At 42.5% G+C, this 25,676-nt stretch overlaps 2 protein-coding genes across 2 annotated transcripts; both read left to right on the plus strand.

The window, feature by feature from the left end:
• On the plus strand, nt 1–10,314 carry LOC310853662 (uncharacterized protein; the record flags this gene model as incomplete). Its single annotated transcript, XM_083758055.1, has 7 exons — nt 1–141; nt 229–273; nt 564–627; nt 721–817; nt 1,783–1,839; nt 2,426–2,575; nt 10,144–10,314. The coding sequence occupies exons 3-7, from the start codon at nt 569–571 to the stop codon at nt 10,312–10,314; spliced, it is 534 nt and encodes a 177-aa protein (XP_083614181.1). The 5' UTR covers nt 1–141; nt 229–273; nt 564–568.
• Nucleotides 10,234–25,385, plus strand: aebp2 (AE binding protein 2). The gene is made up of 8 exons (XM_083757655.1): nt 10,234–11,082; nt 17,013–17,271; nt 17,880–17,987; nt 18,895–19,081; nt 20,892–21,016; nt 21,796–21,863; nt 22,507–22,620; nt 23,343–25,385. Exons 1-8 carry the CDS (start codon nt 10,451–10,453, stop codon nt 23,353–23,355), a joined length of 1,506 nt encoding a protein of 501 aa, XP_083613781.1. The 5' UTR covers nt 10,234–10,450; the 3' UTR covers nt 23,356–25,385.
• The last annotated feature ends 291 nt before the right edge of the window (nt 25,386–25,676 follow it).

The following is a 25,676-nucleotide window of genomic DNA, read 5'->3' on the forward strand; positions in this document are numbered from 1 at the left end:
AAATTATAGAAATCTTTTTTTAAAGAAATACATTTCAATATCACAGTAAAAAGAACTAATGCTGCATTGCTGTTCCCAATTATTTTACAGGGTTTCCCTCACCAGACGAGTGGAAATAGTTGTGGCATATTCATGCTGATGGTAAATAACTTTCTTTTGTCTATATATAAAGTGTTATTATTTTATTTGAAACTCACTCATAAGTTCACTGATCTTTGCCATTCACAGTATGCACTCAGCCTGAGCACAGGCGTCCCGTTTTGGCATTCTGAGGTCAGTATCTTTCAAAATAAAATCCACCGTTACAGTAGTGTTTCTTTTCTAAATTTCGGTAATTAAAATATTCATAAGAAAGTAAGAAGAATTTAGAAGTGTATTAAACTCTAGTGTTAACCACACACCACTATATTGTGTTTGTCTATTTAACATGGATTTATAACTCTTCTTTCTGCATTGCAGACATTGACGTGCATATAATACTGACATTTTTAAATATAGACAAATGGTAAACTACTGATTTGTGACTTAAAATGAACTCAACTTAAATCTTCCCTTTCATTTAGGGGACATGCCACATGTCCGGAAATGGTGGTGTGTTGGACTAATGGAACGGTTCCAGATTGATGGGTAAGACAAATGTAAATGTACTGTACTTCCTAAACACCATTCGTTAGGGCTTTAGTTAACTTTTAATTGTGATACCAATATCTCATTCAAAAGCCATGGACAGCGCTTCGCTCACTGGACCGATGAGGCCACAGCCTTGCTGCAGGGGTCACTGGAGCCCATATACAGCGTCCCAAGGCCTAAAAAGAGGGTGAGCAGAAATGTAACACACACTGACCAAAAAAGTATTTAAATGTAATTTATTGGCTTGCAAGAAAGTCTACGGGTTTCATTTGTGTGTGTGTGTGTGTGTGTGTGTGTGTGTGTGTGTGTGTGTGTGTGTGTGTGTGTGTGTGTGTGTGTGTGTGTGTGTGTGTGTGTGTGTGTGTGTGTGTGTGTGTGTGTGTGTGTGTGTGTGTGTGTGTGTGTGTGTGTGTGTGTGTGTGTGTGTGGCTCTCGTCCACTCTCAGGCCAAGGTTAGCAAAAGATTAGCATTCTTCTGCTCTATTTTTCACTCCCTTCACCCTCCAGGCACACTTTGCTCATCATATACACCTAACTCGATAACCGTTTAACCACCGACTTCAAATTCGACACACGCGTTCCACCTCACCACAGGTGCAGTGTCCAGTCGCCGGACCAACAGTTGTCCAGAACCGCCTCCATATATGGAGCTGGCCTGTTCTGACATCATTCTGACGTCTGCATAGACAAAGAATTCCATATATGGGCATGAAAGGGACACAGACATAAATATCTGGGTGGGGCATGTATTTCCAACTTGCATCATTTCAAATAGGCCAGTGCCCAAGGGACACCGCTCTAGTACTACATATTGTTGGATTCATGTATTTAACCCCTACTTTTGGCTGGTAAGATGGCTACAAGTTTGAGTCAAAGCTTGTGTTATGGAGATCCAATATTATTCAGCTCACTTTTCAACTTGATTGCTGTAACGTTTGACTGATTTCGGATAATAAGTACTTGTAGTGCTGAGCATGTAGTCTCCAAAGTCCTTAATATTGTTGTTTACGCTGTAATTGATTTAGACCTAGAGCAGAAAACTATGCTGAAGTTTTTATTCATCTTTAAATGCATACTTTGTTTACTGAAGCACAGTAGCTATGTTCCTTTTGTTCTGTTTTTGTATTGATGTTTGATACTGTTGTCCTGCAGTGTTTGAAGCTGTCCCAGCAGAGCCCACCAGGACAGAGTCCAGAAGAAATGTTGAAGGTATTGTTTGTTTTTGTGTTTTTACTTCAAACTGTAGGGTGTAACGATATAGTAACTGCATCGAAAAATCTATTAATTTCAAGAATCGAAATATATCGAAATGTAGACAGCAACATTGACTTTGTATTGTGTTGTTTTGCAATGCAAATAATTGGCTGGCTATCCCACACCGGCGGCGTCCGACGCGCGCTGACGCCTCGCCTGATGCTCCGATAGAAACCAGTTCTATTTTCCAGGCGTTACCGCGCGTCAACGCCTGTGCCGCGTCGCTGCACACCCGTCGTGTGTTGGGCTTCAATTGGCCTGAAATGCTGCAGACAGGTCTTGCATTTTGAGTTTTCTTAAGAAATCTCAAACTGCATTGATATATTGTTAGACACCTCACACCAGGAGAAGAACACTGCTACGCAAAGAAGTGGAGAGAGGATGTAGTGTGGGTTAGTGTTGCTGCTGTTGTATCGTATTTTTGTTAAAATGTATTGTTACACCCCTACTGCACATAGAATAGGAGGAAAAGCAAGACAGAGAACATGCAACAGAATGTGTTGGGTATGGGTGATTGACTGAACATTTCAATTCTCAATAGGAATCTCCTGTGATGAAGGGAATAGAAGAAGCCTGCAAGTGGCTGGACTTCAACGGGCACCTGTTCCAGGGGTCGGTCTGTCGACCCTCTATAATGGGGGGGGGGGGGGGGGGGGGAGGACGCTCTGGTGGCCCTGACAGCCTACTACAGGTTTTTTTTAAATCATGATGGGGAATCTGATGAGAACGACATCAGAGAACCGTTCCTATTTGGATTTCGCAATCCTGCTGACATGGAACTTTTTTTTTCAGAGGTTTCCGACAAAAGGAATGTCCGCTCCCTCCACTGGCTCCCGGTCGCTGCCCGCACAGAATACAAAACTCTGATGCTGGCATTCAAAGCAACCAAAGGTATGGCTCCCCCATATCTTACAAGTATGATTGAACCCTACAAACCCTCCCGCGCACTCAGATCAGCCAACGCAGGGAAACTGGAAGTACCCTCACTAAAAACGCCGGGACAACGCTCCACACGTCCCAAACTCTTCTCCCTTCTGGCTCCAAAACTGTGGAATGCACTTCCCATTGCAGTCAGAACTGCAGCATCACTCCCAATCTTCCGCCGTAGCCTGAAAACCCACCTTTTCAGACTCCATCATGGCCCATAGCACTTACCCTAACCCCTTAGATAGCATTTATGTTGGCTTAGATAGCATTTGACACAGACTTATAGCATGTTATGTAGACAGCACTATAATTGTATTGTATATAGTCATAGCACGCCATAGTACATATGTATAGCATAGTAGTGAATATGTATAGTTTATTATGTATAGTGTATGTATAGTTTCATCATATAGATATTCCGCTGTTACCTTCTTAGCTTACGCATGTTTCATGATAAATGCTTTTATGTGATGTATTCCCATGATTTTGTTCTTGCTTAAATGTAAGTCGCTCTGGATTAAGAGCGTCTGCTAAATGCCTAAATTGTAAATTGTATTGTTCGCGTGTCTGCTATCTTATTATAATATTTTTTTATTTATTTTTTCATTTTTTCATTTTTCATGACTCTAATGCAGCAAGTGTTCAATTATTCTGGTACTGCTTCTTCAGCTTAAGTTTGTTTCTCGTTTTGCTAGTTTACTTTTGTTGGGGAAGGAGAACAGCTCTAGGATTTATTTTTAGAGCGATTACAACTTTATTGTGGTCCTTTTTTGTCTAATTAAAAAGAAAAAGGTTTCTTTAACCATCCTGATATATTTCTTTACCACAGGATTCTTTGGAGGGGTTGTGAATATGTATTTGAATTTCTGTTGAAAATAATTGCCTAATGTATTCTGTCGCAAATAACAGACCTTCAAAATCACAATGCATATCAAATGGAGGTGTTGTGAGCTTGTAGGTTGGCTATTGTCGTCATGCGCCGCTGTGGTGTGACAGTATGAATGAGGCATAACACATCATAAATAAAAAAGAAGGTTTTCACTATGTTGTGGCTCTATTGTTGGTTCCAAACACATGTTGCAGGCTTGTTGGCTGCAGGCTTGTTTTATTTAATCGTTCATTTATTGAACGATTCATGATCCATGTTGGTACCTCCCAGGTGGGTGGATGCTGCTATGACATGTGTAATATGATACTATGAACTATGATAAGTGTAATGGTGTATGTAATAAGTGTAATAGCATAGTGTAATAAGTGTAGTAGTGTAATAGCATAGTGTAATAGGTGTAGTAGTGTAATAGCGTAGTGTAATAAGTGTAATAGCATAGTGTAATAAGTGTAGTAGTGTAATAGCATAGTGTAATAGCATAGTGTAATAGGTGTAGTAGTGTAATAGCGTAGTCGTGTAATAAGTGTAATAGCATAGTGTAATAGCATAGTGTAATAGCATAGTGTAATAGGTGTAGTAGTGTAATAGCGTAGTCGTGTAATAAGTCTAATAGCATAGTGTAATAGCATAGTGTAATAGCATAGTGTAATAGGTGTAGTAGTGTAATAGCGTAGTCGTGTAATAAGTGTAATAGCATAGTGTAATAGCATAGTGTAATAGGTGTAGTAGTGTAATAGCGTAGTCGTGTAATAAGTGTAATAGCATAGTGTAATAGCATAGTGTAATAGCATAGTGTAATAGCATAGTGTAATAGGTGTAGTAGTGTAATAGCGTAGTCGTGTAATAAGTGTAATAGCATAGTGTAATAGCATAGTGTAATAGCATAGTGTAATAGGTGTAGTAGTGTAATAGCGTAGTCGTGTAATAAGTGTAATAGCATAGTGTAATAGCATAGTGTAATAGTGTAGTGTAATAAGTGTAATGCGCCCGGGGCGTCACTCTGTGGATTCGTCTATAGCTGAAAGCCTGGAGGAGAGGAGGAGTCACACTCACATCATGAGTGATACATCTTTGTATGGGTTTATGAGGACGTAGAAACCATTTAGACATTTCTTTGAAGGAACTCAAACTCAAGATTGTACCCCAGCACACAACGCAACTCAGGAGAACATGTAAATGAGTAATTGAGGGCCACACAACTAGACTTAACTTGGAGATAAAATACAACACACACACATTTAACATCTTTATTTGCATTCAGAATTTACAAGACATTTCTTGAACACAAACAATAGTGGATGCGCAAACTTGAAAAAACTCTACAACAAGTGCTTCAGGATACAGATCACGGGTACAGAAAGCATCGCCTTCTCCATATATGGCGACTGCCAGTTATTGCAGACACTGAACAGAATTTTGCCGATGCCTTAGCTCTCGGCTTGGTCATGCCTGCAATCTGCAGGCCCCTCACGACTGATTTATGGACAGAGGCTTCCAAATATGAACACAAGTAGTTTACATTTGTAGCCAAGCTGTATAATAGCATCCTTAAGCATCTTGGTAAGGAATGCCTCTTCCAGACTGTGGTCAAATGTACATGCCACTTCCAGTTCCAAAATGGTCACTTCTCTACTGTCCTCATCAACAACAACAATATCTGGTGTATTATCTGTGACATCTGAAAAGGCATCATTTTCATTATTGTGCATGAACATGGCAGTTGAAACACGTGAGTGCTTAAACATTTTGGCAGATGATGAAACATAATGAACTTATGTCCTTAGCTAATAGGTCAACAATTCTGTCGTGCCTAGCAATGTACATACCCTTATATACTGTACATAGCAGCCATTAAGAATATGTGACAGTGTTTCTGTAAGTGGAGTGTGGTCATGGTGCAGACAATGAGGAGGAAACGTGTTAGGGTACCACATAGAGAGATTGAGTCTGGTTGGAAGGACCTGTAATCTGGCTTTGACCTGTAAAGGTGACTATATCCTCATCAACTGCATAATTCTTGAATATTGTATGAGATACGGTGTGGTCTGAATCAGGAAGGCAGGCTAGCTTCCCCTGTAGTACAGTATACAGTACTAAATGGTAAATGGTGCATTTATATAGCGCCTTTATCCAAGGCGCTTTACAGAGATTGTGCATTACATTCACCCATTCATACACCGATGGCAGCGGAAACCATGCAAGGCACCAACTAGCACATCGGGAGCAATTAGGGGTTCAGTGTCTTGCTCAAGGACACTTAGACAGTAACTCTGGGGGAGCCCGGGTTCGAACTGGCAACCTTACGGTTACCATCCAGGCACTATACCCCTGAGCCACCGCTGCCCCGTACTCCTTACTGAGAACGAACAGTTGGTAATAATGTACTCAGAAACTGCTACAGATTCAGAGCCAGGTCGAACCCAGCACAGAGATACTCCAGTTCTCACGCAGAGGTCATTGAGGTCAAGCCAATCTGACGACACCCCAAACCCAGTAGCATGTGAGTCCATTTCTTTCTTCTAAACCCCAAGAAACTTGGGGTTGGATATGAAACAGCCGTTTCATATCTAGAAACAGATCTAGCAAGTTCCCTGACAGTCGTGTCATCACTGTTTAGCATGTTTATCAAGTGAGCCAGGCTTGTGGCGTTATATTATATATTCACTCCACGTTCGGCACACCAAACCCACCGTCATGTTTGGACTGGAAAATAATGTCTCTGGTGGTGTGGGTGTTTTAAGCCCGAACCACTTCCTTACAAAGTGAACTACATTATCATTTAGATCACTAAGTGTTTTACATGCTAGAATAGATGAACGTTGGAGAAGAGGTGTTGTACTCTAGTCAGTGCAAAATGCCTACTAGCCTCCAACTTCATCAGCAGTGTAGCTGTAAACCGCTTCATCTAGCTGTAAACTCAGATGTTATGTACTCAACCTGTTCTTTCCATTCCCCTGCGATATTAAATCTATGCCCTATAAGTTGTATGACTCATGTAGGTCATACACACGTATGGGCTGTGAGTTGATGGTGAACTCAGGGCTTTTGTCAGCCTTAGACTTATACCAGCGGTTGCCACCACTGCGCCTCTGGTAGAGAACAGCACACTTAGTGTGTTTTTCCTCTAGATCGGACCAGTCTACAAACCAATCTGTTCCACACACACACACACACACACACACACACACACACACACACACACACACACACACACACACACACACACACACACACACACACACACACACACACACACACACACACACACACACACACACACACACACACACACACACACACACACACACACACACACACAGTCAGAACTGCAGCATCACTCCCAATCTTCCGCTGTAGTCTGAAAACCCACCTTTTCAGATCATCATGGCCCTTAGCACTTACCCTACCCCTTAGATAGCTCACTTTTGTAGACTTAGATAGCATTTGATACAGACTTATAGCATGTTACCAGCTCATTGGCCTTGTGGTTAGAGTGGACGCCCTGAGACTGGGAGGTCGGGGTTCGATCCCTGGCCGGGCATCGCAGTCAAAGACTCTAAAAATGGGACCCAGGGACTCCCTGCTTGACACTCAGCATCAAGGGTTGGATTGGGGGTAAGTCCCTGCGACATACTAGCGTCATGTCCAGGGGGTGTACTTGTACATCAAGCTGCCTCACGCTACAGAAACAGGAGATAGGCTCCTGCCCTATGGGACTCATGGCTCGGCAAGGATACTTACTTATAGTATGTTATGTAGACAGCACTATAATTGCATTGTATGTAGTCATAGCACATCATAGTACATATGTATAGCATAGTATAGTATATATATGTACAGTTTCTTTATATAGATATTCCACTGTTACGTTCTTAGCTTACGCATGTTTCATGATAAATGCTTTTTATATATGTGATGTATTCCCATGTCTAATCTACGGCTTCAGGATCAGAGGATAACAGGTGAAAACATGATCAAAAGAAGTCCAAGACGGTTTAGTGTAGTATTATAGGACATTTTGGATACAAAATGACCTTGACCTTTGACCTGCACTGCACTCAAATTGCTTCAGTCACCTCATAAATCAACTCGGCACCCCACCCCAGAAAACCTATACTTTGATGGCAGAATTATCCAAATCGGCCCATTATTTGCTTAGTTATGCCATTCACTATACAATTTTATATCAGATAAAAAGGGACAAAAACAAGTAATCAGCTGCCATTTTGACATTGCTATCACATCATTTCATAAACTACAGACATGTAGCAATACAAAAATCACTGTCCCTTTTTATGGCAACGATATCCGATAATGAGGCATTTGGCCTGTGGACTACATGTTGGCGGAGGGTGTGTAGATCCCAGGATCACATTAGATAATTGACACAGGGGTGAAAAATGGGTTACAAGATCGTGGGATAAAAATTCATGGGGAAAAAAGAAATGCAGCATAAGTAAGCAACAGAGCCCAAAACAGTGACTTCTTCAACACATCTATCTAAATCAATGACATAGATCTGCTACGTATATTGACTATATTGGAGTTTGGAGTTTTATTTTTTATATATATATATTATATATTGTTTTTATTGTTTTGTGTTTTGAATGTTCTTTGGTTGTCTTGATTTGGAGTTTGTGTTTTGTTGTTGTGTGTGTGTTTTAGTTTATTTTGTATTTGTCACTGTTTTTATTTCTCAATTTACTTCTATATAAAAACAATACAATGTAAAATGAACAGCTGCCATGCACAGCAGCAGGCTGTCTGACCTAAAATAAACATTATATATCACAGTTGTAATCTCAACACAGCGTCTTTACATTCTAATTTATTGAAATTGTGATTGACGTTTGATGTAAACTAACATGCATCAGGACTAAAGTGACACAGCAAGGTTGAGCATTGCAGAGAGTTGCACTCTGTATATCATACAGTATGATATAGTACTACCACCAGTGCTTTTCTTTGTTGCTTTGTGACACCTTTGCCTAAAGTTACTTGCATGTGAATAGGCCTACAGTACAATCTACAATCTGCACAGTATGACATCTAATTATTAACCTTTTACCCTACATACAAAGATCATAAAAGATCACAACATTGTGAGCTAGCAGATCTGCTGTAACAAATAGGTCTATCTGACCAGCTTGACTGACTATCTATAGCTCAATTATGTTTAGAAAGCCACATAGTTTCTGGCAGTGTCCACTGTCCAGTAATAACCAATTTATGGGAAAATATATTCAATAGGTTCTCAAGACCAGTGATTCCCAAACTTTTTCATGCCAAGTACCCCCACATTGATCTTATCATTCATGTGGACCCCCATTTTTAAAATATATTGCAGGGACCCCCATAAGAGAAGATTTTTACAGTTGTAGCAGTGATTCTCAACCAGTTTAATTCCAAAGAAGCACCCCCAGTTTGACATGCAACAGGCTACGGACCCCCATTTAATGGCATTTATATCTCTGAGACCACAATTTATATTGTAAAATCATTGTTAATTTAACTGACTAATAATACATGATATCGGAGTACCAAACGTTGCATTGTGATGTTAAATTCCTGAAACGATTATGCTAAATAGAAGATGTAGACAAGGCAGAGCTAACAGGTTTAATAGCTCTGTTTGGCTAACCAACGACATCTGTTTGGCTAGATTAGCTCCTATTTCTTTAATCAGATGAACACATAACATAGAGCCTATTAAACACACAACATTATACATCCGTTTAGTCATTATGTTGCATAAAGCATAATATAACATTGCATAAAGCATAATAATATAACAAACCAACGACATCTGTTTGGCTAGATTAGCTCCTATTTCTTTAATCAGATGAACACATAACATAGAGCCTATTAAACACACAACATTATACATCCGTTTAGTCATTATGTTGCATAAAGCATAATATAACATTGCATAAAGCATAATAATATAACAAACCAACGACATCTGTTTGGCTAGATTAGCTCCTATTTCTTTAATCAGATGAACACATAACATAGAGCCTATTAAACACACAACATTATACATCCGTTTAGTCATTATGTTGCATAAAGCATAATATAACATTGCATAAAGCATAATAATATAACAAACCAACGACATCTGTTTGGCTAGATTAGCTCCTATTTCTTTAATCAGATGAACACATAAAGCATAATATAACATTGCATAAAGCATAATAATATAACATAATATTACCTCTGTAAGCATAATAATATAACATAATATTACCTCTGTGTACTGCAAGCGCAAGCTGTTTTGTACGTGATACGTGATGACGTCGGTCTCCTGCGACTAGGACCCCACAGACTTCTGGTAGGGACAGAGATCTGGTACCCACACCGGTGTCTCTCTTTTTGCGCAACGATCGGCTATTTTCGGCGTGCAATCCGGGGGTGCAATCGCTACTCTGTGCGCTATCCCATAGCCCGACTGGACGGCCGCGCTGCGATTGATTGGTCAGAGCACCGCCCCGGGCCATGGGACGGAGGAATGTACCATCTCATCGTGTTTGTTCGGAACACGTGGAGGCCACAGTGCGGCCGCACAACGTCATCACGTAACTCCTCCCCCTCCACCTCCCGCTGCTGCTAGCTAGCGGACAGACACTAGTATACACACACATACACACTCAAAGAAAAGGAACGTAAACGGAACGCTGCAACTTTTCCAGCAACACGCCACCGCCATCACCCCCCTTCTCCCCTAAAAAAAAGGAGCTTTCTGGCCAAAAAATGGCCGCAGTAACAATCGAAGGAGGACCCGAGGAAGATTCCTCCTCTCGGCCGATTGTCGACGACAACGGCCCGGCGGAGAAGGAGGAGGAAGCCGGCGAGAAGGAAGAAGGGGAGCTGCAGGCCTCCCCGCCGCCGCCACCGGACTGCGAAGAAGAGGAACCGGCCAAAGAAGAGGACACGGCAACCGTGCAGCCCGGAGAAATGGACGTGAGCGTCGGCGGACACGGTGCGACGGAGGGAAAGGAGGAGGAGAAGCCTTCTCCTGCTGTCAAAGACATGGTCTCTCTGCCCGAAATCAAGAAAGAGGAGGAGGACAGTGGCGAACAAGCCGGAGGAGCGACTAGTCCCGGCGGTCCCGGTCGAGGCAGCTGGCCGAGCGGCACCACCGAGCCGCCGGGAGAGGAGGAGGGAGAGGAGGGTGGCTGCAGCCAAGAACAAAGAGGAGCGGAGGAGAGCGGGTCCTCCTCGCCTCCTCCCGGAGGAGACTGCTGCACAAAGAGCACGGAAAAACCCCAGCATGGTACTGCTGCTGGTGGTGGTGGTGCTGGTGCTGGCACCAAGAGACGGGCCAGCGTGGAGATCTCCTCCTCGGACGGAGAGCCGCTGAGCCGCATGGACTCCGAAGACAGGTTTGTTTGTTTGCTTGCGTGGATTTTGATCATGTGAAATTGTGAATCCATTTAAATGTGTGAGTGTACCATAATGTAACCATTGTGGCATACACTCTCCCAGTTGGTTCCACCCGCAAAGTTTAAAGCGGATCAATCAAACACCGAGGATTGTACTGTGTGTACCATTAAGATGTTCAGCACTCAGCATCATGGGTCAATGATGACCGCCAGTCTGTCGTTTTAGCACACCGTGTGTGATGCAGCTTCACAATGTGCGATGGACCTAACTAGACATGTAGACATTGGACTATAATGCATTTGTTGAGTGCATTATTCTCTGCAAATTATTTGTTTTATTGGCATGTATAGAGCTGCAGCATGGTGTGCCCACCATCAGGAATGGTTTTTATAGAAATGTTTATAGAGGTGTAATCCCGTGTGATTTAATACTTTTTCAGTGTTTAGATTGGAGAGAGATGTATTGCCACTATTACACACACAAGCAGTGAGAGAGGGACAGAGAGAGAGAGATACGGAGTACACACAAAGAGAGAGAAGTGTGCAGCGTCCATGGCTGGGCACTTGTTGCCTGAGGCCTTTAAGGCCACAAGCAGACCAGTCCCACAAAGAACCCCCTAAAGTCTGCGAGGAGGAGGAGGCCTTGATTTATAATCTGTTGTGTGGGCACTGGGCAGTGTATGAGATGCATTAGTTGGAGGCTGTAAAGGTCAGATGAGATGTCAGGGCATAAATATGGTAAGTCTCGAGATCCCAGACAAACATGTTGTTTTGTAATGTAGATGATTGACTTTAATGGGGGAGGAGGCTTCCCTCTGTCATCTAAGTTGATTTAGTTTATTTTAATTTTTTATAATTGTTAAAATAATTTGAGTCAGAACATAGTCTAACATAACTTCTCATCTTCTTGAGTTTTTGGTAAAGCAGGTCAAGATACTTCACTTTTAGGACACGCACAATAATCTAAAACAAAAAAATAAGCTCAGTAGCTGCTGACACTTGGCTCTTACAGATCGAAAGTGCCAGGCTAACCTGTCCTAGAGAATGTTCCATTTTCAAATCTTGGATAAAGGATCTTTTCCCCTTCCTCACCATCCTCAACTGAGCTGAAAATACAAATTTACATAGAAATGACACAGTCCACAACTCCACAGACATATATTGGGCCAGGTTTCATATTTGGCAATTGTAATACTCTGCAAAAAGAATCAGCGATTTGTCTTCATGGAGCAGAGTCTAATATACCATCTGCACAGATCGACTTTGGCAGACACTACAGTGCTTATTGTGTACACATCCAGGACAAGATGATAGGAACTAGGAAGTGTCATGCTGTCTGTGAAACTGGTACCTTAAAGCCTACGCTGCTTGCTCATCACATCATCAGTACACAGTGATAGTCGAGTAAGGACCCACTAATGGTCTTATTGTTACTTTTACCACGATTGTTGAACTTTAACCACTTAAATCTATATCAATATTCTTTGAAAAGCAACTGTACTTGGACCACTTTTTCTGTCTACACCAAATATCTTTGCCAAAAAATAGCCAATCTACAAGCTCGCACATTGCAGATCTGCTATTCTTTGGCTAATGTTCCCCACAGAATGTACTGGGGTTCAACGGATCCTTTCAGTTTATCCAGGGAAAGTGGCCAGTGTGGTTCAGAACTTTCAAAAGTCACCAGCCAACTAAATTAGATTATTTTCTACAGCTCAGCCAAGCTTTGAGATTTAAAACTTGGTCCAGGAAGATTTTAGATTGGATGACTTGCTGAGCTGGCATTTTGTGTTTACACAGTATACGGAAGTGCATTGTTTTCATGTTACTGCCCCCACAGACTGCTCAGTCAGACTATTTTGTAGTTATCAGTCATTAACTGACACCTGTTACGTTTGACCATGGAGTTGGTATTCAGTTTGATGCGGTAGTTGCGGACTTGCGGTACGCTGGTTCTGATGCAAATCATCTTGGTGATTAATAGTATGTTAAAGAATATATAGGCTAGGCCTAGACAGTAATTGATTAGTCTGCATCAGTGTTGCAATTAGCCTGCATCCTTAGACTCACTAAATTGAGAAAGAACACAATTAATGTCACCCTCCCGGAGTCCTGGGATGCAATACTGTACTCAGTACTTTATTCTCTAACATGGTTGAAGTAGGACTCATAAAAAAATGTCCCTGGGAAGTTTGGGAACCATCTAAAAGACCCTTGGGTCCCGGGACCGATTACATTGAGTCGAGAACCTATTTATATCACAGTAAATGGAGATGGAGGAGATGTCCACATTTGTGTAAGGGTCCGATCTTGTACAGTACATAAAGTTTGTTCCCAACTACACTAGATTAAGTCAAATCTGAAAGAAAAACGGTCTCTTTCACAATCTGAAAAGCGTTAGGTTTGCAAAGAAATCTGCACAATAGATTATAGAAGTAGATTTTTACAATGCATTTTTCCACCAAAGTGTCCATAATGTGGCTATTATCCAGTCTCCGGTGGCCTGAGAACACCATGTACTCCTGCTGAGGGGACTGAGGCGCATGGAGAAAGTCTAAATGCATCGTCTTAAAATGGCATCGAAAACCGGGGTACAGTCAGAAGCTACACAAAAACATTTGGCATGCTGAATGCAAAAGTCTTTCACGTTGAGTTGAGTGCATGGGCTACTTCCAGTAGACCATACTGATTAGTTGATTCAACCCCATGTAACGTTAAAGCCCAGTTTTGCACATCGTCGTGTTAAACCCTGATTTATATTTAGTTGCACATGGGTGTCGCACACCGAAAGTAGTAGATCTACAAGTTCACAATGTGAGCTTGTAGATTGGTATTAGGGTTAGGGTGCGACACTCGCGTCCAGTGAAGTATAATTCAGATTCAGGCTCAAGTTGTTTTGGTTGTTCTACTCGATGTAATTCTGAATTTGTTGTCATGGCTAGCTCCCTTTCAGACTTCAGATTACCGGTAATTAAATCTGCACACAGTGACCAATTCTCAAAAAAACTGCCAGATTATTTTAATCTGTACTACTGATCAAATCCAATGCTTTCACAGTAATCAGAGAATTTGCTGTCACTGTAACACAGACTATTGAACTCTAATCAGGTTTTCACCCTCGGCTCTGTTTAAAAGTGAAGAAAATCATAGTTGATTAGTGACATGCTGATTTGTCAATCTTCACAGATTTTGTTATTTTTCTTACCTACCACCAATACCAGTATCTGCGCCAGTGCCTTGTTGTATTGCTCATCGCATTGATTCATCACTAGAACATCACTGATTAGCATGCAAATGTTAGAGACTTTTTTTCTTTACTTTCCGATTTCAGATCATGCTTTTTGATTTTCCCATTCATTTAATGCACCGGTTGTTCAATCATACTGATATAGGCCTAGTCACTTAAAGTATATTGTTTGCATATTCAGATTCAAAACTGACTTTCTTCTTTAATCTCTATATGTCTCAGGGGCATGGAAGTGAGTTCATTGTCAGAACAAGTTGGTGAGTAGCCAACATGGTTTTGATGCTTATCAAGAAATATGGAGTTGGGCTGCAGCATTTACGCATGAATCTGTTTTGTGTAAGCAGTATGGCCGGATGATGTCATTGTTATTTAGTTGAGCTGTGAGTGAGTACACATTTCAGGCATTGGAGGCCACCACCACTGCTGGGTTGGTGCAAGGTGTGATTTAAGGGGTCCAACAGTTAATCAAACATTGTGAAAATGACAAAGGTTCAGCTATTTATTTGTGCACAACACTACTGTACAACAAAGCTTAAGTGTGGTTTATGAAACTAATCTATATAGTCGTATATTATATATTATTGCAGTTTTCATAGAATAATCTTCAAGAAGATAATTGTTGCTGTTGCAGCATGTCATTTAATTCAGTAGGTTTACTTCGATGAAGTTGTAACTCCTAAATCTAACACTATAAATGTTCCACAATGACAGAGTTGTCCCATACAGTAAACGGGGAGAATACAACAGGGGCTGTAGAAATAGTAAATGGTGCGTTTATATAGCCTACGGTGGCACATTTGATCAAAAGTGCATTACAATGTGCATTTCATTCACATTCACACCGATGGCTGAGAAAATCATGCTCATCAGCATTTAGGGCTTTATTAGGACATTTTGACAGTAACACGGGGAGCCCGGGATCGATCCGGTAACCTTCCGATTCCCAAGTGGCTGCTCTACCTCCTGAGCCGCTGAGCCCAGAAGAGGAGTATTGAGTAAGTGCAATCGAAAATAAAGATGTGGATGAATTTTAAAGTTAAAAAAAACATTATACAATGAATTAACTTTGGATCTTGCCGATAAAAACAGAGTAATTGGTGTCTTTAACAATGCTTTGTTTGTTGGCATCTTTTTCACATCACAGTGACATCACAGTGACATTTACAGACAGATGTGATGACAGTCTGGCTCAGGGTGCTAGAGAGGAAAGATGGGTAGACTATGTATGGTGCTTGAGCAGTTCTTAATTTTAATACGTTATGTATACTACAATAAGAAAAAATCAGACCAGTCTGAAGTGAGTGGTGCTGTACTGTACTCGTGTTGTAGTGTTGTACTGTACAAGTGTGTGTGTGTGTGTGTGTGTGTGTGTGTGTGTGTGTAACTGCGCAACAGTGACACTTGGGGGTCAACAAACGCTATTTCCGTACTCTGATGGACATACAGACACAGAGACGGACACAGCCAGGAACACACATAGCTGTCTATAGGAGTGGCTAGCACCACTCAAAAAGAAAGAAAATGGAAGTCCCGATAACGCTCTCAACTACCGTCGTCCCAACTTCCATTACTGCCTCTCTGTCACACTCTTCTACTTGCTGAATGGAAGCATTTCTCCCCTGCTGTGAATTCCGTAGCCCCTCCCCCTACACCTCCTCCCCCCCTCATCTGTCCTTTTACTTTGTCAGAGAGCCTACCCTACACTCTTAGTAAGTAGCCAATCTACAAGCACACAATGCACCAGGCTGTGACACATTATAAGCTTGTAGATCTGCTGTTTTTGATGTGTGACACCGGCGCACAACTCTCGTATTAATCAGGCTTATGGGACGGAATCTGTTGTGGAGGCAGCTGCAGTCACTCAATAGTAACTTTTGTTTCCCCTCTCTGGCACAGATCAGAGTAGCAGCTGTGTGTGTGTGTGTGTGTGTGCACTTGCATACACGTCTGTAGTGTGTGTGGGTGAGACTGAGAGACTGTTTCCGAGCTATCACTCTACATTGAGGCATGTTGTCAATGTTTCTAGACTAACCGCGCCCCACACAGTGTGTGAGAATGACCCGGCCATATGGTGACCTGCGTCAGCTCTGCTTACACACATTTGGGTGCTGCCAGTGCTACTTACGAACAGGGTGGGAAATTAGCGGCAGCCACAAGTCCCAGCGCTTGTGACTTTGGTCTGTGGCTTGTCAATTTGTTCAAATCCCCAAATTACCCTGACCACAAGTTCAAAAATAAAGACCAATTCTCTGGTAAACATAGAACAGCTGGTCTGGTAAAAAAGGAGACGAGGCTAATGCTATGCCTTCTGTACATATCTGTTGGCTTCTACTGCTGCAGTGCTGCAGAAGATGATATAGTCATGTCGTCGCTGTCGGGTATAAACGTGTACAAAAACGTTGCTTCTCAGGAAATGGAAAAAATAACCTGTGTGCCAGTGTATCAATTATTTGGTCACAAGCTGTCACAAACCTTTCATTGGATCAATATTTATAAAACCGACAGACATCAAATAAAATAGCCAATCTACAAGATTGATAGTTGAAATGTCGAGATATAAGCTAGGTTTCTGCCTGACGGATGTTTTTGCCTTAAACCACACCACATTAATCTTACTATTTCCACTCTCTCTTCCATGTGTGTTTTGGTGTTGTGCATTGTGCCATGGATCAACCACCACCAGCATCAGCAGCACACTGATGGACATGGAGAGCACGGCGTCCAGCGGGCGCTCCACGCCGGCCATGATGAACGGAGGTGGCAGCGGCGGCTTGGTCAGTGGTCCGGGCTCCACGACGGGCTCTGTGACGGGGGGCTCCAACTCCAACAAGACCCTGGGGGGCTACACCTGCTGCTGGGACAACTGCCTGCTCCTGTTCCCCAGCAGCCCTGACCTGGCCGAACACATCCGGTCCATGCATGTGGACGGACAGAGAGGAGGGGTCTGTTTGGCTCTTCTTTTTCTCCCCCATAACATATGTTAACGGTCAAGTAAACGCAGAACATAACGGAAACCAACCAAACCAAAATATATTTCTAAGGACGGTGTACAGCTACAGTTATCCTATTCTAGGATCATCCTACCATCAGTGCAGGATATAGAAATTTTGTATTTCAATTAATTTAATATAGAGAGAAATGACTAGGTATGTCTGACTTCCACTGAGACAATGTTGGGGTGAAGGTCTGTTAGTCTATCTGTCTAAAGGCCCGTTTGCACAGCACTAGAACAATATTTGCAATGTTCACACCACAACTATAACAAATACATTGGTGAACAGTATTGTTATCGTTCTCAGTGTGAACTGCCCTTTATTTTTCATTTCAGAGATTCACTTTGTCCCATATGAAGAACTAGGATTTCCGATATTTACATGTTCTAAGAAATAGCGTAGTTTACTAAGTCTAGAGGGTTAACATATTTGACTGATTTGTGTTCTATTTGTGTTGTACTATTCATTCACAGGGAATCTTGAGGGCTAGAAAGTACAGTCGTTGTGATATTGACCCCCTTGCTAAATGTGTGTGTGTGTGTGCCTCTATCTTCCAGGTGTTTGTGTGTCTGTGGAAGGGCTGTAAAGTGTACAACACACCGTCCACCAGTCAGAGCTGGCTCCAGAGACACATGTTGTCTCACAGCGGAGACAAACCCTTCAAGGTGAGATGCCCTCCACTAGCTTCCATCACCCGTCGTCGGTGTCGAGTGAAAAACCTTGCATGTCCAAAACCATTGCTTTTCAGGGGAAGGAGAAATGGAGCCAATGTGTACCATTTTCACCTTTACAAAACCTTTAACACGTTCAGCGCCTCCTGCTGGCCATTTGAAATGACCGCAGGGAGCCAGCTATAAACCCTATATAGGCGCCATTCTATTACGGTCGATACAGCCCAATACGAGTAGAGGCGCAAAAACCTTTTAGAGCAGAAACCTACATGTCTCCGGTTTCCCCACAAGCAGTAACATGGCTGGCGCGATGCGATCAGAAATCACTGTTTACATCTGAACACCGGGCGGTTTGGACTAAAACAACAACTTTTGAGTATTTTTCGGAGAAAACAAGCAACAAAGAAACGACAATGAGTGGATCCTTATGGGAGGCGTGCACATTGTTCCTCACGATGGGAAGAATGTGGGTGCTGTCTAGCAGCCTGGGCAGCACGGAAGGTTAGTGTTTAGCTTCGGCTGCATGGTACTAATATATCCCTTACTACACGCCATCTGACGGGTTTTGCGACCTCCGGGGTTAAATCTTAATCTGACGGGTTGCGAGGCGATCTGGCGTCCATCGTGTTATTAAATAGCTTTTCAACATGTATCAGCTTCATGTTTATAGTGTTCCAATTTCACTTGTTTTAATCTATCTATGAGTTCTCTATCCTGATTGGATAAAATGTGTATCCCGAGTTCCCGACCTGAAAATGGTAATGAATAAATCCATCTGTATATTACCTCTCCATCTCTCCAACACACTCCAACACACTCCAACACACAGGTTTATATTTTACATTTTAGACTTCCATTTTAATTTAGCTGGTACTATGTTGTCCCCTCTGTTCTCCTACAGTGTGTGGTAGGGGGGTGCAATGCGACCTTTGCCTCACAGGGGGGGCTGGCGCGCCACGTGCCCACCCACTTCAGCTCCCAGAGCTCGTCCAAGATGGCCAGCCAGGGCAAGGTGAAGGAGGAGTCTCCGTCCAAGGCGGGCCTCAACAAGAGGAAAAAACTCAAAAATAAACGTCGGCGCTCCCTACGTATGTATCCATAACTTTTTTGGGTTCCCCTATGTATTTTCTATCCCCACAAAGACCCATTTTTGAACAATCAGGCTTTCTTATGATAGAGCCGTTTGATTTGGTCGCACGGTTTACGTCAGCGATATCGCCCTACTTTGTATAATCCCTCCCCCTCTTCAGTCTTCAGTTTCCTTTTTCAGTTACTTTTGTTTGCAATGTCCGCCATTGTTGCTCGCTCACAGAGCGGGGGCAGCGACTCAGCCGACTTCCACACTCTGTTGTCACCAGAGCGCCGAGCGGGGGACTGCCAGGGACCGTGTTGCGGACAGTCTGCTCCCCAAATCTTTCCCATGAGAAAAGGACACAGGGCTCAGGGTTGGGGAGTGGACCGGTGGGGTATAGGTGGAGGGGGCGTGTTGTAGTGTACCGTGAAGGAGTGGAGACAAACGCCACCTCTCTTGCCAGACGAATAGCGACACATAAGCGGGGAGGAGCAGTTGAGACACACACTAGCCGCTTTAAAACCATGACATTTTTTATAGATTCCCTGTCGAATCTCATGATTGCACCAACATTGTCCTTGTGCAGTCTTTAGATTGTGCCGTTTCAGTAAGATGAGATAAGTTTGTCATTTCTGGAAGAGGGGATCACACACTGAGTGCAGTCCTTCGCGGTATATTTTATATATATATATATATATATATTATAAATTTGACAATGGTGTTGGGTTGGTCTTGTGTACTGTGTACGTTCGCATTATAATTCACAACTTGCATTTTCACATGTCTGTGACTCTGAGATGTAGCTCTCGCCTCTAAGCACAAACCCAACATCAGTGATGTCCCCTTTACCCACCATGTCGCACAAGCATGAACAACACCTACCCACCCTCTGTGCAACTCCCCCGTGCAGATTTACATGGTCTTTGAGCTTGTAGATCGGCTATTTTCAAATGGACGAAATGTATATAGAGCTGAAATGGTTAATGCATCTTTTGTAATAATAATAATCAAAATCTACAAAGATTACTTTAGTAGTAACTAAAGTTTTCAAATGAGTGTAGTGGAGTAAAAGTACAATATTTGGATCCAAGATCTAGTGAAGTATAAGTAAAAGTATTGGAAAAATGCAAATATACACAAGTAAATGTACTTAGTTACTTTCCACCACTGTCTGTTTTAGCATCATTATAATTACTCAAATATGTGGGAGGGGAGTAGCTGGGATGAAGGTGTGGCAGAGAAAATAATTTGGATATACATTTGCATAAAAACACACAAGCCACCATGAAGCCACCTGATCTCAATTTCTTGAGCTAATCGCTAATTTGTGCATAATGTACAAATTAATCTAATTTACAAGCTCACAATGGTGCTATTTGAAAAAAAAAAATGTTGAAGGTATACAATTTGTAAGTTAGCTCTGCTCATTCAGCTACCTCACAAAGCTCACCGTTAATTCCTCTGTGTACTCTATTTAATTGGCTCAGAAGAGTGTACACATGTAACCATGTTACATGTGTACACCTGACATTTTGGGGAGAGAGAGAGTTAAAAAAGACACGGATGTATTTGATACCACGATGCTTCTTTTTGCAGTCTTGATTGAAATGCCAATGCGATGAAACCAATTGTACATACTGTAACTCTAAAACTCTGCGTTTTTAAGAAATGTTGATTTCCACTTCCATACTTGCCTAGTCATGCCTGTAAGCCAGCGTACATGAATGTACTAGCTCAGACCATACCTCACACTGCTTCTTCTAGATGAGCACTTAATTATTTCGCCCACCCTGACCGTGCCTTTTGCGTTTGTCTGTTTTGTCCAGCCCGACCGCACGATTTCTTTGATGCCCAGACCATGGACGCCATCCGTCACCGAGCCATTTGTCTCAACCTGGCTACGCAGATCGAAGGCCTAGGCAACGGACACAGTGTCGTCTTCCACAGTACAGTGCGTTCACACACAGGCAAACGCACATACCGTACAAGTATACTACTGTTAAACCACAGCCTGTACATATACACACATTCGAACATGAAACTGAAAAATAAAACGGGTATCGATACTCTACTCCTCCCTTTGGTGGCTGGAGACATGTGCCAGCCCAGCACACACACAACACAGGATTACACAAGCAGCGCAGCCCCTCCATCCCAGTGATTGATCACTGAATTTCCTGAATGTCCATGATCCATGCTGAATGTTTTCAAGCCGTCATATGACAGATCTTCCTTACTTAGGCATGACTTGCTTGCATCTCATATAATTTACTGCCAGTTTGAAGGTGTGGTTTCCTTGGCAGATATAGCAAAGCTGGTGTTTCCCTGCTCTCGTATGTGATAATTAACACTGGCAGGATCTGCATTTTGCAGAGTTGAAAAGGATTTGCTGGCTAATGGATGTTGCAACCTGGGACTTCTCAGGTCGAGGTGGTTGCTGATCAATAGGATCAAGAATAGGAAAGATCTTGGCATGGGGGAAGGATAGAATCTGCTTCATAGGGGCTTGAGAACGAACCTGCTAAACATGAAGATTCTCTGGAGAAGATTCGGAAACTACTCCACCATCCGTGGTTTTAAACTATTCACCGATGTTCGGAGGTCATTTCTGATTATCCGGTGATCGCGATTGGAACATTGGCGTTTTCTAGAGCAAGGATTTGCCTTATTTTAGCTCTGTAGCATTAATGTGTCTATAAGTAAATGTGCCTCACTGATCTTTCCATGCAGGTAATAGCCAGGAGGAAAGAAGACTCTGGAAAAGTGAAGGTCCTCTTACACTGGACACCTGAAGACATGTAAGCCAAGGCTCCAACTAATGATTACTCTCTTGGTGATTATTCTATAGATTTGAGGGGCGATAGCCCCTCCTATGTCCAGCTTTTGGTGTATGTGCACAAACTTGTCCTGCACAAACATTAAATCCCATTGACAATGAATGGACAATTTTGAGTGTTTGTGTAAACACAAATGTTGCGTAACACAAACATTGAAGACGAATGTGAGGACGCAAATTCTGATTGGCTGGAATGAGATGATATGTGATGACGTATGATGATAAGATCGCCCATCATTTCACACTGGTGTGATTTAAGAAATAATAATAATCAATCGAATAATCGAGAAGAATTTTTCCCCACTTAATTCTTTTTTTTGTCGGACATATGTCAGAATTGACTAAGCTCAGTTGGTTGAGCTCTCGCCTTTGGACCACAAGTTCATGGGTTCAATCCCGGGTACCGCCAACTCAGCGTATGAGTAGCACCGCATGGGTGTGGCATGTCCCAGGGGTCTAGCGCATTGTAACGGGGACAGACTCCTGTGTGTTACCGGCTGATACTGACAAAAAGCCACTCCTGACCTACTTCTTCTATTTTACAGTTTATGTTGAGCGAAAATAGCCGATCTACGAGCTTTGTATAACATATTCCTCTGTCTCAGTCTGCCAGACGTGTGGGTGAATGAAAGCGACAGGCCACAGCAGAAGACCAAAGTGGTGCATTTATCCAAGCTGCCTACAGACACCACTGTGCTGCTCGACCCCAACATCTACAGGTGTGTGAGACGGTGTTCATTTCGTAGACTAAAAATATGACCAAGAAATGTCTTTTTCCACTGGCAAATGAAATACAAACTAAGCTATGATGACTAAGACTAAATATAGACAATATAGTCAAGTTTATTTAAAAAAAACTTGACTAAAATTTTAGGGAGAGTGGAGAAGATGTCTAGTAGAAGACAAGTCATTTTATGTTTGGTTGCACTATGACAATAGCAGATCTACAAGTGCACAAAGCATCACGCTGCGACACGTGCACTACCGAATCAACCCCTCCGAGGGCTCAGGTGCTACACCAAATCAAAAGTCCCCATGTACACGTGCTTCGCGTGTGCGTAACACAATCAAGAGCGATACTTTTTGCTAGTAGTTAGTTATACTAGTTATAAGGCTGCTCACTGACGCCGGATCAGCTATTTTTGAGTCTCCTCCCACTGACCAAAAACACTAGCTGGTGTTCCTGTGTTGCGTTACATTGAAATTGTTGACACATGAATATGGTTTAGACGGAAGCAACAGCTGTACCTATTTGAAATAGTCTCGCACAGGGCCTTGCAAGCTGCGGGCCCTGGTGCTTAGGGCCCGGACACGTGAGCTTGTAGGTCGGCTATTTTCAGTATGTATGTAAGTGTAAAATGAGGCATTACGACGACATCAAACCTCTGGCATAGGACACTTCAGAAAGTACCGGAACATTTATTTCTTTTTCTTTTTCCAGGATGTTCTTCTAATGAGGTCCTGAGAACGTACCAATGTCACATCCTGCTATCTCGACGAATGAGGCGAGGCCCCTCCCACCGTTGTCCTGCTTCCTTCCCGCCGCTCTTCCACCATGACCGTCAGATGCCCTACTTGCCCCATCCCACCAAGAACGACGCACGTCTCCTCGTCAATAATTTTCCCTTCTGTGAAAAATCTCAAAATGTCTCTTACTGGCAAGTGTTGGAGGGGGAAGTGTTGCTTCTATGTTTTAGGTCAGTGGTTCTCGAAGTGAGATCCGGGGACCCGAGAGGGTTCCAGGGGGTCCCCAGTTAAATGATTGATAATTAGGAACCAAATGGACTCTTAACAGGTCTGTAACTCTGGTAGTGTACTACAAATGGACCCTTGACGGTCCATTTGTACACTTTCAGAGTCATGGGGGTTCTTGAAAACAAAAGGTTTGAGAACCACTGTTTTAGGTAACGCTACTAGACTTGAGAGCTAACTGAAGCAAGGTGTAACTGACGATATCGTAGAGACCTAGAATTTTTTAGAAAAACCTGTCTTTGTAAATACTTTTGAAGATTTGTAATATATTTTTGTACTTTGAAATTTTACTGTAATGTAGATAGTCCTTTTTTTCTGCCAAACATTTTTTTTAATTAATAGATAAATGGTAACGACATTGCGTGTGCGTATAGTGACTGGTCTTTTTTTATAATTCTCGCTGCTTTTCCATGTATTTCTTTAAGCAACAGGTCATATTCTGGCACCAAAACTGGATCTATTTTTTTCTTTTTTTTATCAAAGCACTGGTCAGAATTCCAGGTCACATATGAACCCTGTTTAAGCTGTTCAACACCAGTGGGTGAGGCTTGCTTGCAAGTTAAAACTGTTCCACAACAGCGAAAATAACATATTTTTTATTTCTTAATAAACATGCGACTGACAATTAGCTAATACTTTTCCTTCCTGCCATCGGAACTTAGTTAGTTCATTACATTAGTGCCTGTAATAATTTTCCAATGTATCCCAGTGCATTATGGGATGGGGCCAGGAAGGAACTACTGGATATGATATGAGGATATCGGTCAAAGCCGCAGACTGAGGCCCAATGCTATATGGACTACCATCCCCAACCTCCTGTGACGAGTGGGATGGAATCTCGCTGCTGCCACTTTCGACGGTAAAGTAGTTTTGGACCGCGATGGTGGCATGCCGATCGAACTAAAGCGAGCGAGTCGCTGTGACGAACGTTGTGAAGTTTGCTTGAGCCGACTCGGCGTTGTTCGAGTTATGTCCCGATAGGCACATAATCGTAAATCATGTTTTGAGCATTGCCCCAACTGCGTTTGCCCCAATTGACACTCAAAGGCCTACTGGCCAGTGACCAACCACAGCACGTCTTTTCTGTGACTTTCGCAAACAATAAAAACAGGCTTTTGTGAACATGGTTCATTGTACATACAGTATATGTGATAGGAAGGTAGCTTTTCAGTGCATGAGAATAATATGCTCACATCCATAACTCTATTGAGCTTCCCGTTGTACCGCCTCCCGCACCGACACTGGCTAACTTCGTGTCCCTACGTTCATGCCTCTGATCTGCTCTATCGCAGCTAGCCAGTGTCTGTGCGCGAGGCGGTACAATGGGAAGTCAATAAGGAAGTCAAGGAAGGAAGGAAGAGAGAATTTCAGAGCAGCCAAAATGGGGGGAAAAAAACGGCATCTCCAACAAATTAAAATTATTCCACATTTCCATTGTCTCCTATAGCAGTGTTATGCATCTTGAAACATCTCACGACCACTTAAGCGGAGTGCAGCACGGCCTGAACAGAGCGTATGTACAGCTGTGTACCATAGGCAGTGGAATAAATGCTAAGGGACCCTATGGGTGAACGATGAAAAGAGCTCAACCGGGGGGTTCCGAGAGGGGCTATGTTGAGCTCTGCATCTGCTTCTTGGGGCTAAAATCCATCTATTGGCTCTGCGTCTGTCTAAAGCTTGATGTGCCCTGTTGTTGGATTGAAAATAATTCATTTTGGATGCACTGCAGAGTATATAATTTAGGCCTGAATGTTGTAGTGGATGTCACCTTCACTCATACTGCCTTTAATAACTTTGATCAGGGCGATTGACCACATTCACACATTTTCTCTTACAACATACTCCCAACCCTGAGTGACATAAGGGCAAGATATTGCCGTTTTTATATACTCAATGAAGCCGTGTGCTCTTGGTGTGCGTTTCTGTTATCTAAAGTATGCTAACAATAGGCAAATATGGAACAGTATTACTATTTCACTCCACTGTTTGCCGTCTGTCTGGGTAGCCTTTTGCATGTTAGAGC

This window comes from Protomyctophum parallelum (genome assembly GCF_964188405.1).
Source record: "Protomyctophum parallelum genome assembly, chromosome: 22".
Taxonomy (NCBI): domain Eukaryota; kingdom Metazoa; phylum Chordata; class Actinopteri; order Myctophiformes; family Myctophidae; genus Protomyctophum; species Protomyctophum parallelum.